Below are 14774 nucleotides of genomic sequence, written 5' to 3' on the forward strand. Positions count from 1 at the left end.
TGCTCATCAGCTTCTGATTCCTCACACTCGTTACACCTTTGCTATCAACACTTTGGCGAGAAAGCAACTCATTTCAGAAGACGGGGTTTTGACAAAGGTAAGCCATCATTTCATAGATAGTATGTCCCTAATGCACAATGATGATTAAAAACAATCAAACTTCTCTCTCAGTATGCAGCCGCTGGTGGTGAGGGTATGAGGGTATGCGCGGGGGCGCATGCTCGTGCAGCGACCTGCAGCAAAGGAATGTCTGTCTCGTTTTTTCTTCTCTTTTGGAATAAATGATCCCGTTTTGGATGCCAGGGTGTCGATGGCAGTGCTTCTAACTTGACTGAGTCTTGGCAGAGAAACTTACGGTGGTTGTTTGGAGGAGTGTCGGGGAAATGGAGTTTATGGTACTGTTTTTGCTGCTGTGGACTGTGTACCATGCCGCGCAGAGTCTCAGGCCTCTTACTGAGGAATCAACGCGTATCCAGTACAGCAGAGAACCCCTTCTTAAATGGGAAAACTCATCCCCTGCCAACCATATTTCGGATCTTTTGCGGAGTATTGACCTATTTGAACACTTTAACTCTCAAAACGCGGTTCCTCGCAAATTGAGGAAGCGGGGCAAAAGGGGCGGCGCGCGCCAGCGGCTGCGGAGACAGCGCTTGAATAGAATTCCCCTGCCGTCTATGATCCTGATGAATGCACAATCACTCAGGAATAAAGTGGACGAGCTACAGGCTCATGTACGGTTTCAACAGGAATTCAGGGATGCGTGCCTGTTAGCTATTACGGAGTCCTGGCTTACGGATGGTGACTTGCAACCAAATTTGACATTGGACAACTTCGGGGAACCCCTCCGCCTCGACCGTGACGCAGCTGTCACTGGGAAATCCCAGGGCGGGGGGGTGTGCCTCTACGTCAATGAGCGCTGGTGTAAAAATGTCATCGTGAGAGACAGCCAGTGCAATAAAGACGCAGAACTGTTAGCGGTGTCTTTACGCCCCTCGTATCTACCTCGAGAATTTCCACAAATTTTTGTCATCGTTGTATATGTGCACCCCAAAGCCAACGTGGACAAAGCCTCTGAGACTATTCTTAACGTGACCCAAAAGCTGCAGTCCAAATGTCCAGATGCGCCCGTTTTCGTACTTGGGGATTTTAATCAGTGCTCTTTGAAACATGTATTGAGAAACTTTCATCAATATGTCACGTGTGCAACTCGGCAGAATAAAACACTGGACATGTGCTATGGCTCAGTGAAAGGAGCGTATAAGTCATACCCGCTCCCACCGTTAGGGAGTGCTGACCACAACTGCGTGCAGCTGATCCCAACGTATCGCACTGTCCTGAGGAAAGGCAACGTCGCCACAAAGGAGATTAAGCTGTGGACTGAGGATGCAATTATGAGCCTACAAGGATGCTTTGAATGCACAAATTGGGATATCTTTAAAGAGTCTTCCTCTGACATCGATGAGTTGACTGATGTTATGAGTAGCTATTCCATTTTCTGTGTGGACCATGTGATTCCTAAAAAGACAGTGAAAATATACCCGAACCGTAAGCCTTGGTTTTCAAAAACTATAAATATTTTAATTAATAAAAAAATGAAGGCTTTTCGGGAGGGGAACATTTTAGAGTTGAAGAAACTACAAAGAGAGATCAAGTGTGAAATTAGGAAAGCAAAGCTATGCTACACGACTAAACTTGAAAAACAACTAACACAGAACAATATTGGCTCCGCTTGGGACGGCCTAAACACAATTTTAGGTACCAACACAAAGAAAAAATCTATAGTGGCTATTGATGGAATTAAATCAGACAAACAATTGGCTCAGGATTTCAATTCCTTTTACTTGAGATATGACACTTTCGACTTCACTGACTATACTGGCAAATTAAAAAAGGACTTACTTTGCCCTGGCTCCCCACCTTTTAATGAACAGGCAGTAGTTACTTGTTTCAGAAGAACCAAGGCTAAGAAAAGTCCAGGGCCAGATAACATCTGTGGCCGGCTGCTGTCCTCCTGTGCTGAACAATTAGGCCCTGTCTTTTTTTATATTTTTCAGCTGTCAATCAGCCAACAGAGGGTGCCAAACATATGGAAACAGAGCACAATAATTCCTCTGGCCAAAATCAAACGCCCCAAAGTTTTCAATGATTTTAGACCAGTGGCTCTTACTTCACTAGTTATGAAGTCCTTTGAGAGACTGATGAAAACAGAACTTCTTCCTAAGGTAGAGGACTTGCTTGACCCTCTTCAGTTCGCCTATCGGACTGGTCGTGGGGTGGAGGATGCCACGGCCACCCTCTTGAACTTTGTCCTCAAACACGTGGAAAACACAAAGGCGCATGCTCGGCTCCTATTCTTAGACTTTTCTTCGGCTTTTAATACCATCCAACCACACATCTTAATTGATAAGCTTGTCAAAGACTTTAATTTGAATTTTAATATGGTGGGTTGGATTTTAGATTTTTTAACTGGGCGATCGCAAAGAGTGAAGGTAAATGGTTGTTTATCTGATGTCTTGTATTCCTCCACTGGATCACCCCAGGGCTGTGTTCTGTCCCCACTTCTGTATATTTTGTACACAAATGACTGTCGCAGCCGCCATGAGAATCGCCACATACTTAAATTTGCAGATGACTCTGTCATAATTAGTCTTCTGCACGGTGATGAAAAGGAGCATGGTCCTGTTGTTGAGGACATGATACGGTGGTGTGATGACTCATTCTTGCAACTGAATGTTGCTAAGACTAAAGACATGTCTATTGATTTTCGGAGGAAGGTCACATCACCTCAAGCCACTGCGATCAAGGGTCAAAATGTGGAGCTTGTGGGAAAATACAAATATTTGGGGACGCTGATTGACAACAGGCTCAACTTTAATGAAAACACAGAGAAGCTGTGTAAGAAAGGGCAGCAGCACCTGTTTTGCCTCCGGAAACTGGCTTACTTTCATGTGGACAGGACCATAATGAGACTGTTTTATAAATCTTGTGTCGAGTCAGTGCTAACGTTTTCTATGATGTGTTGGTTTGGTAACCTTAACATCAAAGCGAAAAACTCACTCAGCAAAATTGTAAATTTGAGTGCTAAGATTCTGGGAGCTCCTCAGACTCCACTTTCGGACCTGTATTCTGGACAGGTGACGCGGAAGGCTCTGAGTATTCTGGCTAATGATGCTCATCCTCTTCATGGTGAATTCTGTTACTTGCCTTCTGGTTCGAGGCTTAGGGCTCCATTGGTGGGGAAAAACAGATACAAATATTCCTTCATACCTGTAGCCATCTCCACTCTAAACGCTGAGTATAAAAGGAGTTTACAGGCACCAAATTCAGTGTGAGGGGAAAAAAAAAAAAAAGTTGTCGTATACTCTTGTTTTGTTGTAAGGTTTTGCACTTCGGCATCTTGCTTGAACTGGTGAATGAATGAATTTTTATTTTTCTTGTCTGTTTTTATGTATCTATTTTTATGTATCTTGTGCTGCAAAACTAATTGCCCTATCGGGGACATGAAATAAAGTGAAGTGAAGTGATCACCATCCTGGAGAGGGCGCTGTCCTCACTGACCTACCGCTCCCTCTGTCTCCCAGAGGACATTAAGGACAGAGGGGTGGAGTCAGTGCCCAAATACTACTACAGAGACGACGGCCTCCGGCTGTGGGACATCATACACAGGTACAAAGGATTCTGAGGAGGCTGTTCGTTCTACTGCTGCAACAGAGACACATGTGACTGTGAAATGATGATCTTTTAAGGTTTGTGAGCGGCATCTTGACCAACTACTACAAGAGCGACAGCGATGTCCAAAAGGACTCGGAGCTGCAGAACTTCATCAAGAATGTATTTGAAAATGGATTTCTGTCTCGCAAAGAATCAGGTGAGTCATTTGGAAAACTCAGTTCTTTACCAAACAGTTGGACAATAATGAAGCTTATAATGAAAGTGGTGATGTTTTAGGAATCCCCCAGAGCTTCAGTGCAGTGGATGAACTGGTGAAGTTTGTCACTATGGTCATTTTCACCTCCTCCGCCCAGCACTCAGCGGTCAACAATGGACAGGTGATGATGTGTACTATGAAAAAGGTTCATTGTATATTGTATATCTGCACTATAGGATTGTACCTATTAACGTCTATATCCAATTTTAATATGCAGTGGTATCTGTTTAAAACTTCAATAACAATAATACATTTTATTTGTTGGTGCCCTTCTTAACACCCAAGGTCACCTTACATTTAAAAGAGGGTAAAAACGACAGCACATGGGTGAACGCATGTGCAGTGGGAGTGAGTTCCAGAGCCCGGGTGCTGAGCGGCTGAAGGCCCGAGCGCCAGCATGAGGAGCGGCGTGAGCGTGCTGGGGTGTAAGGGGCGAAGTAAACCGGAGCCAGATTATGGAGAGCTTTGAATGTTAGCAGGAGGAGTTTGTTCTGTTCGCTACTTGACCGGCAGTGGATTTGTTCAGAACTGGTGTTCTGTGATCTGAGGAACAGGTGTGGGTGATGATTAGCAAACTTTTTTGTCTCCGAGGCCAAAATGACAAAGGGCCTGTGAGTCACGGGCCAAACACGGCGATGTCAAGCATGAAAAACACATAGAACTGCAAATTATAAAGCTACTTTATTTTAATTACTTTTAATGTTTTCGATCGCCTACATTTGCATTTGTTTCTATCCATGCAAATAACGTGCTATATTAAAACAAATGGTAACTATGGCAAAAGCCTAGTTGTAGTAGAACAAAGTCAACAATTGTAGCAATTTAGTGCAAAAAAAAACCTGCATCTACATCACCTACAGAAACTTTACCTCATTTGTTCACTCAAAGAAAATGCCACATTTGATTATTTTGAAAAAGTGTCAGTTTAACATCAATTCTTTTATAAGTAAAATTTTAACATATACTGATGTTGATGTAACAACGTTTGAATTAAAAAATGGAAAACTGTGAAAGTTGCTGCTAAAACGCTCTGTAATTGATAAATACCAAGACACCACAACAGTGTTTCCTTAACTCTGTGAAAGGAGTGAAACAGCGCCCCCAATTTGATGCTGGTGGTCAAAAAGTGTACTGCATCCATATTTACCATTGAGAATGAATGGAAGAGAGTTAGTATTAACCACACACAGCGCAAAAGTTGGTCTCTCTCTGGCCAACAGAATTGTTTCGGCCCCACTTTGGGCACCCCTGTTCTAGACCTTCTTGCGGTGGCTTATGGGATTTCACGTAGCTCCTAGCCGCTAGTGAGGAACCTCCAGAGGTCCCTATGCTAAAGGAGGAAGCACAGGCTCCTTTCCCAAACTCCTTCCTCACTGACAGCTCTATTCGGATGCTTCTGATCATGGCAGACGCTGATGCACATCTAGTAAACCGGACCTCTAAGTCTAAGCAGAGAAACTCAGAGTCTGGGGGAGGAGGCACCAAATATTAAACTGTTACATCTAAACTCAATTGCCATCGAGAGTGTGTGTCATTTTAATGAGTCAGCCTCGGGTGATTTTGATGCTTTGCAGTTGGACATTGGGAAATGGATGCCCAACTTCCCGCCCACCTTACAACGCGCCCCGCCCACCGTGAAGGGCAGAGCCAACGAGAACGTCTTTCTGCAAACACTCCCTGACGTCAACGCCACCGTGAACATCCTGGCCATTCTCTGGCTCCTCAGCAAACAGTCCACAGACTTTGTATATGACTTTTACTTTTACCATGTGAGCTACTGTTGCTGTTGTGTGATTGGTTTAATGACTTTTGCTGTTCTCTCAGGTTCCTCTTGGTCGGTACCCAGAAGAACTGTTCTGTGAGGAGGTTCCCCGTGACCTGATCAAGAAGTTTCAAGAAGAACTGAAAGAGTTAGGTGCAGCTATTGGCAAACGGAACGCAAATCTGGACCTGCCGTACACGTATCTGGATCCACAGTTGATGGAGAATAGTGTGGGAATTTAAAGCTTTTACTTTTATCTTTTTTTTCCTGATTTCTGGTGGAGGGCAGAGTGCTGATACTGGCTTTGTACTTGACCAGTGCTGCCAAATCTATCGTGTTTCTTACAGCATGAATTCCAAACTAGTCAAATGACGTCTGGTAGATATTGGGAGGAAAAATCTGTCAAAATAAACTAAACTGAAATGAAAGACTTGTGTTGTCTTGGGTGATGTGGATAATGGTGTGATTATTTTCAGAGCAAAACACAATAAAGTATTTAGTGTCACTCATGGCGTCTGACCTGCAGTTGAACTCTGAGGAGTCAGTTCAAAGTAACAGTGGGGGATCAGCATTGTTCTTCTCTTCCAAAAACCTTTTTCTCATTTGGACTGAAGACATGATTGTTTTTTTCCCATAATTTAATGTCTGGGTTATTTTTGCAATGAGTTATTTCCTTTTGTCAGAGAGTGGTTAATTTTCTGTATAAAAAGTGAGTTTGGGCAGAAATTGGATTTACATTTTTTCTAAAACACCTTTGGGTCAACGATCAGTAACAACTTTGATTTAGATCGTTTTTTTTAGTTTGTATGTAAAGTTGAGTTTTCACATTTTCTCCCTAGTGTTTTTTCTGCCCCATTGACTCCCGTTATAAACTCACCTTTTCCTCACTCTGCATCACACTTTGAATCTGAAGCATTAGGAGGTCATATTTACGGAAATCAAAACTTATTTAAATCAAAAACAAGTCATCTTAGGTCAAGTGACATTTTAACACAGGACCCTGATTTGAGAAGCTTCAAAATTCTTGCATTCATTAAGTTTTTGGATAGTTTCTGCTGGGATTTGTTTGCAGGATGTCAGAATAGCCTCCCAGAGCTGCTGTTTGGATGTGAACTGCCTCCCACCCTCATAGAAGTTTTGCTTGAGGCTCCAAAGGTTCTCAATAAGGTTGAGGTCAGGGGAGGAGGGGGTCCACATCATGAGTTCCTCTCCTGTTATGCCCATAGCATGGACATTAAACTGAATATAAAAAACATCCTCGTCATTAAGCACAAGGATCAGAACTGCTCTCTTCAGCTATTCTATTCTTTAACAAAGCCTCCTCATCCAGCTCCTCTAACCCTAAGAGCCAGCCCCACTGCTGCCTCCTCATCCAGCTCCTCTAACCCTAAGAGCCAGCCCCACTGCTGCCTCCTCATCCAGCTCCCCTAACCCTAAGAGCCAGCCCCACTGCTGCCTCCTCATCCAGCTCCTCTAACCCTAAGAGCCAGCCCCACTGCTGCCTCCTCATCCAGCTCCTCTAACCCTAAGAGCCAGCCCCACTGCTGCCTCCTCATCCAGCTCCTCTAACCCTAAGAGCCAGCCCCACTGCTGCCTCCTCATCCAGCTCCTTTAACCCTAAGAGCCAGCCCCACTGCTGCCTCCTCATCCAGCTCCTCTAACCCTAAGAGCCAGCCCCACTGCTGCCTCCTCATCCAGCTCCCCTAACCCTAAGAACCAGCCCCACTGCTGCCTCCCCCTCCAGCTCCACTAACCCTAAGAGCCAGCCCCACTGCTGCCTCCAGCCCCATCCCTGCCCGGAGCCAGGCTGCCCCTGGGGCTGGAGATGAATTCCAAGCCAATCTGGGTTCAGGACCACGGACAGTTCCCAGGTGCAAACGGGGAAAATAACTTTTAATCCAAACTAAAAGCAACCAGGGCTGTAGAGGGACACCTGCTGCCATCTGGTGTTCACTCTGGGTAAATGCAGCCATGTCATGTCCGGAGTTGGTTGGATGAGATTTTATCCACACAAGAAGCAGAGAGTCGAGGCATATTAATCAGCTCCCTCTTTGTTGGCCCTCAGATAAAGTTTGTACAATTTATGAAGGGTTAAACAGTGTCCAGGGGGGGAGAGGGTTAAACAGTGTCCAGGGGGGAGAGGGTTAAACAGTGTCCAGGGGGGAGAGGGTTAAACAGTGTCCAGGGTGGGAGAGGGAAGAATGTTCTACAACTACTCGAGAAACAGATTTGAAATACAAAAAAAATAAAAAATTACAAATAAATGTCAATTTACATGAAAGATGTTTTTCCCGTCAGTTTAAAGACTTTTAAAGTAAAAATTACTTGAATGAAGGTAAAATCTTAACTTGAATCATTCTAACTCTTGGAGATAAAACAGTGGAGATGGTGAAAGACAAGGGTTAACTAGAGCAGTGTTTTTCAACCACTAGTGCGCCGTGAGATATTGTCTGGTGTGCCTTGGAAAATTATCCAATTTCACCTAGTTTAAAAAAAAAAAAAGAAATTCATTATTATCCGCAAATAATGTACCGTTTTCGAGTGTCTGTGCTGTCTAGAGTAGAGTAACCATGTAATAAGTACTCCATATTAGGTCACTAATTTCTTTGGGACAAGAGAATTAGTGATGCATGGATGCGGCAGGTGGCGGTGACTGTGGCACTGTGGGTAGTGAGACTATACGCTTTTCCTATTCAAGACACTTTGATGTGAACGACATTTTCTCCCTCGTGTTTTTTCTGCCCCATCGACTCCCGTTATAAACTCACTTTTTCCTCGCTCTGCATCACACTTTGAATCTGCAGCATTAGGAGGTCATATTTACGGAAATCAAACTATTTCAATCAAAAACAAGTGATCTTAGGTCAAGTGACATTTTAACACAGGACCCTGATTTGAGCAGCATCAACATTATTGCATTCATTAAACTAGAGTTTTTGGAGAGTTTCTGCTGGGATTTGTTTGCAGGATGTCAGAATAGCCTCCTAGAGCTGCTGTTTGGATGTGAACTGCCTCCCACCCTCATAGATGTTTTGCTTGAGGCTCCAAAGGTTGTCAATAAGGTTGAGGTCAGGGGACGATGGGGTCCACATCATGAGTTCCTCTCCTGTTATGCCCATAGTGTGGACATTAAACTGAATATAAAAAACATCCTCGTCATTAAGCACAAGGATCAGAACTGCTCTCTTCAGCTATTCTATTCTTTAACAAAGCCTCCTCATCCAGCTCCTCTAACCCTAAGAGCCAGCCCCACTGCTGCCTCCTCATCCAGCTCCTCTAATCCTAAGAGCCAGCCCCACTGCTGCCTCCTCATCCAGCTCCTCTAACCCTAAGAGCCAACTCCACTGCTGCCTCCTCATCCAGCTCCTCTAACCCTAAGAACCAGCCCCACTGCTGCCTCCTCATCCAGCTCCTCTAACCTTAAGAACCAGCCCCACTGCTGCCTCCTCATCCAGCTCCTCTAACCCTAAGAGCCAGCCCCACTGCTGCCTCCTCATCCAGCTCCCCTAACCCTAAGAGCCAGCTCCTCTGGGTTCAGGACCAGGGACAGTTCCCAGGTGCAAACGGAGAAAATAACTTTTAATCCAGACTAAAAGCAACCAGGGCTGTAGAGGGACACCTGCTGCCATCTGGTGTTCACTCTGGGTTGATGCAGCCATGTCATGTCCGGAGTTGGTTGGATGAGACTTTATCCACACAAGAAGCAGAGAGTCGAGGCACATTATTCAGCGGGGAGAGGGTCAAACAGTGTCCAGGGGGGGAGAGGGTTAAACAGTGTCCAGGGGGAAGAGGGTTAAACAGTGTCCAGGGTGGGAGAGGGTTAAACAGTGTCCAGGGGGGGAGAGGGTCCAACTTCAATCATCAGCTCCAGGTTATTTGGGCTCCACCACCAGGACACCAGCCGAGGAACCGCTCTCCTGTAAAAAGAATCATAACGGGTCAATATGAGCCTGATGATTACGGTCCATCTTCTGGAAAAAACTTGTGAAAATAGCAACAGAACTGAGACGAAAACAATGAAGAAAATGTGACAAAAAAGTAATGAAAAATTTATAAAAAATTACAAAAATGTCCCAAAAAAATAATGTACAAAAATTTGACAAAAAATTTGACAAAAAATGACATAAAATATGACAAAAAAATGACAAAAATTACCAAAAAGTGACAACAAATTGACGGAAAAATGACCAAAAAGAATGACAAATGTCACAAAAATTAGCGAAAATTGACAAAAATTTGATAAAAATTTGACAAAAAATTACATAAAAAATGACGATAAAATGGTAAAAGTGACAAAACATTTACAAAAAAGTTACAGAAATGAGTTGAAAACCCCAAAAAATGATGACGTGAGGAAAAAGATCCATTTAGATGAGTTTTGTAGATCTCAGCTTTCAAAGCAGGCGTTACACTGGCCTACAGGATTTGGGTAAAGCTGAACTGGAGAAAATGCTCAGTTTAGGCGGGAGTTAAAGGAATAGGCCACCGTTTTTACATACTAAGATATGTTCTTACCTCACTTTAGACGTGTTAATATATCCCCGTCTGGTCTTTGTCCGTGCGCTCTGTCACGCAAACGGAGCACATACGCAGCCTCTCCCACATGTCACATAGCTCCAAAAAAGCTCACGATAGAAGCTACCAAGCTCTTCCACGTGTTCCGTATTTAAATAAAGTTACGTGAAGTGTTTTCATGCGAAGTATATTTACCCAGAAATGTAGCATGTCGATTTTATAAGCAGATAAAAAGGGGGACTATATTGTGAGGCGTAATGATACGAGGAGTAAAACGTCCGCGCAGTAACTCCTAAAGGTTATTGACGGAAGTGAGCGGGGGAGTCTTTAGGAGTTACTGCGCGGACGTTTTGCTCCTCGTATCATTACGCCTCACAATATAGTCCCCCTTTTTATTTGCTTATAAAATCGACATGCTACATTTCTGGGTAAATATACTTCGCATGAAAACACTTCACGTAACTTTATTTAAATAGGGAACACGTGGAAGAGCTTGGTAGCTTCTATCGTGAGCTTTTTCGGAGCTATGTGACATGTGGGAGAGGCTGCGTATGTGCTCCGTTTGCGTGACAGAGCGCGCGGACAAAGACCAGACGGGGATATATTAACTCGACTAAAGTGAGCTAAGAACATATCTTAGTATGTAAAAACGGTGGCCTATTCCTTTAAGAGGTTAAAAACACAGCTGAAGTGTTGCCTTGGCACATTCACGAGTAGTAATTATCTTTGTTATGCTAATTATGTGTAAACAATCACACCTCCCTAACCCACGTGGTGTCTAGACACAATGGCGCCACTACAGGTGCATGGGGCACCTGCATGCAGATGCATGGGCAACCGGTTCACACCACAGCAGACCCCCTCCTCTCACCCTTCCCCTGATGCAAAAGCATGTGACCCAATGGCTGTAACGACCTCACACCACAGCAGACCCCCTCCTCTCACCCTTCCCCTGATGATAAAGCATGTGTCCCAATGGATGTAACGACAATTGGTTGACGGTGTTGTGTGTGACAAACTGTTTTTAAAAGTTTACTTTTAAGTAACATTAAACAGCTATGCTTTAAGAGCTAAGCTGCAATGTTTCATTTTTATTCTTAACTTAGTTATACTATCTAGTTTTGGCTATTCCAAAGTCATTTTGATTCTTAGTTTGTAAGCTTTACTTCTGTAATGTTTCTTTAGTGGAATAATACTACTACTAATAATAGTGATAATAATAATAATAATATATTTTGTTGTTTTCATTATTTTATTTTAGAGAAATGTGTTGCGGGCATAAATACGGGGATTCTGTAAACAAAAACAGCATAAAAATAAAATGGTTTTGTTTACCGTTTTCCATTGGAAAACAAACACTGAATTAAAGTTACAATAGAGCAGTATTTTCGTGTCTGACTTGTGTGTCTTTGAGCTAATGCAGTAGTAGTAGTAGTAGTTTATTCGGTCAGTTCATTCCTTTAAACGTAAAAACATTTCCAATTCTTTGTGTACAACGTGACCGAAAGGGTTTAGGCTGAAGTGAAAACTTCTTACACCTAACCCAGTTTACAGACTTCCACGAGAGAAAACAAAAACAAAACACAAACATTAATAATGAACAATATCAAGTGTTAAACAGAAGAGAAATCATGAGAGTAGCATGTATCTGGAGTTAGTAACATCAATTTCAATATTCCAACAAATATGTATACATACATTTGTTTTATGTTAGTTTAGTTGAAACTAAATCATGTCGTTATTATTATTTTTTTTTTATTTTTTTTTATTTTTCTTACTTTATTCATCCTAAGCTTATACATTCTTGAATTTTAGCAGCTTTAAACAACTTTTTGAAAGCTTTGACTGTTTGGGACTGTTTTAACTGATCTTCCACAGATTAACACCTCTTACCGAAATACATCCACTCTTTTTATTCTTTTTAGCTTTTGCTTTTTTGAAAATAGCAGTTCCTCGGAGGTTATCCTAACTTTTCCTGTGTTCAAAAAGCTCTTGGATGGGAGGAGGGAGAAGATTATTATGTGCTTTGTACACAATTACTATTGTATTTAGATCAACAAGATCATGGATTTTCAGTAGGCTTAGCTCTACAAAGATAGGGTTCGTTGGTGCATAGAAATCTGCTTTAGTGATAATTCTTATTGCTTATTTTTGGAATAGGAAAATAGGATGAGTATTGGATTTATAATTGTTTCCCCATATTTCCAGGCCATAATTTAGGTAAGGAAGTATGAGGGAGTTATACAGTAATAGAAGAGATTTTTTATCGAGTACAGTTTTCAATTTGCCAATTACAGCAATGTTTTTTTTCTAATTTTGTTTTTTAATATACTTATATGCGATTTCCATTCAAGTTTACCATCAATGGTAACTCCTAGACACATGCATTGTTTTGGCATGGCTGTAGTGATGCCTTTATCACTGTGTCTGCCTTCACAGACCACTTAACTCGCTTAGCTGATGAATATGCATGTGGGCTCACGTTGCTAAAGCTAGGGGTCAAGAAATCTGTTGTTTGAAGCCTCTTCAGAGGGATCATGTCCCAACATAGATCTGAAATGATTTTAATCTGTCTGTAAATAAAAACCCATTTTTAAAAGTTTACTTTTAAGTAACATTAAACAGCCATGCTTAATATCCAACGTTTTATTTCTGTTAGGGTGCTATTGTTTCTAACCTTAATCACACAAACATGCTGATGTAAGAACTTTTTTCAAAGTATGCTGCACTTTGGTTGTTTTTATAAGTTATATTGTATTTTGCTTCAAACTGTGTTCCTTTTGTGGTGAGAATGGGGACATAATGGCTTTTACAATAATTATAACATTTTGTTTTTTTATTTTAGTGAAATGTGTGCGGGCGTAAATACGGGATTCTGTAAACAAAAACAACATGAAAATAAAAACGGTTTTGTTTACCGTTTGAACCAGCTGAAGAGTCCTGACCACATAGGTGTCTAGACAAGGCTGACACCTGACATTAACATACAGTATGCGCATGATCCTTACCCCCCTCGCCACCTGCCCGGTGATAAGGAGTTTGCTCAAGCTTCTATCTGATTCTGAAAAAAGAATGAACTATGGATCAAAGCAAAGCTTTTGCATGTCAAAGACTGACAAAGACTACCACTCCAACCCAAACCAAAAGTCATGCAAACTGCAACCACTCTTAGCATAATTGGAAGTACACAAACCAAAGAAAGCACTCCAAACATCCAACCTGCGATCAATGCAGCAGACCTTCACCACCAAAATTTGACAGAGATCAAAGTTTACTGGTACATTTTTCTGTAAAAGCAAAATGAAATATCAGACCTTCTCATCAAACGACAAAAAACAACTCATCTACCACACCTAAATGAGTTCAATTTGTCAACCAAAACCATAATCACAAAGCTGCCAAACAAACTGAAAGAACAGTTCAGATATGTTGCATGTGGCAGAAGAAGAAGCACTTTCACTGACATTATAATTTTTGTTGAGTGTCAGTTGAAAATCATCACTGATCCCTTATTTGGTGAACTTCAAACTCAAAGTGTCGACTAAGAAACTGTGAAACCAAAAAACAAGACATGAACCAAACTGTGACGAACAGGCTGTTCGTCACTGCACACTTGCACTTTACACGCACAGCACTTTAAATATTCCCAGCACTTTTATGCACACTGCACTTGAAACACGCTAATTTGCACATATAAAAATTGCACACGATTGTCGTTTTTAAAATTATTTATTAAAAGATTTATTGTTGCCCCGTAGGTCCGGTCGGGGTGCGTCACCTCCGGTGATGGCGGCCGGTCCTGCGGAGGCAACACGACAATTAAGATTGGAGTTGTTATTGTATGTGTTATGTTTTTAGAATTGGTTGATGTTTTAGGTGTTGCGTGCATGCGGTGAATGTTGGGTGTTGGTGTGTGTGAATGTGTAGGTGTGTGTGTACAACTACTCACCACTTCTCTTGTGTCCAGGGTGGCGGCGTCTGGGCAAAAGATCCCCGGGGGACCAGACGCTGCTGAAATAGGTTCCGGGCTGGACCAAGAGAGGAACGAGCTTGGGGGGGTAGTTGTACAAGTTTTAATGGGTTTAGGATTAGTTTGGTTCATTTAGGTGGTTTTGTTTGGGAGTTTTATATAGTGAGGGGTTTCTTTTCTTTAGGTTATGGTTATGGGTTTTATCAGAGGATTTTAATGTGTTTTAGATGCTAATGTCATTTTAAACACCCTGGCAGTTTTTATGGTTTTATCCAGTTTTAGTGGGAGGGTATTTAAGACGCTGGATCCCCTCACTCTGGAGAAGGCTGCTGCTGGCGACACATGTACCTCTGATGCACTTTATTTTTTGCACTGTGCACTTTATTGTTTTTGCACAAGAAAAAAAAAAAAAAAAAAAACTGCTACCGGACCACCAGACTGCCTCCTTGGAATTCTTCATCCACCCACCGCCACCCGCTCGTGCCTCCGTGTCACACAAACTAATATCAGATCTGTAAAAGCTAATAATCCCAACTCTCCGTTTTTGTTCACAATCTGAATCTCATTATTTAAGTTGTTGTCCCAAGTTCACAACCCTG

The 14774-nt window shown here is 42.3% G+C and overlaps 2 protein-coding genes across 2 annotated transcripts in view; one reads left to right on the forward strand and one right to left on the reverse strand.

Moving 5' to 3' along the window:
• Positions 1-5932, forward strand: part of LOC306959889 (polyunsaturated fatty acid lipoxygenase ALOX15B-like) — a gene marked incomplete at both ends in the record, with an annotated part of 59030 nt that extends 53098 nt beyond the window's left edge. Inside the window, 7 exons of the mRNA XM_079552141.1 lie at positions 11-97; positions 172-201; positions 3527-3666; positions 3747-3868; positions 3949-4049; positions 5503-5697; positions 5753-5932. Of these exons, the coding sequence (XP_079408267.1) occupies positions 11-97; positions 172-201; positions 3527-3666; positions 3747-3868; positions 3949-4049; positions 5503-5697; positions 5753-5932 (855 nt within the window). The remainder of the gene's footprint in view (positions 1-10; positions 98-171; positions 202-3526; positions 3667-3746; positions 3869-3948; positions 4050-5502; positions 5698-5752) is intronic.
• Positions 1-14774, reverse strand: part of LOC306983125 (uncharacterized protein) — a 269919-nt gene that overhangs the window by 220259 nt on the left and 34886 nt on the right. The window lies entirely within an intron of this gene.

Source organism: Gobius niger (genome assembly GCF_951799975.1).
Source record: "Gobius niger genome assembly, chromosome: 2".
NCBI lineage: Eukaryota > Metazoa > Chordata > Actinopteri > Gobiiformes > Gobiidae > Gobius > Gobius niger.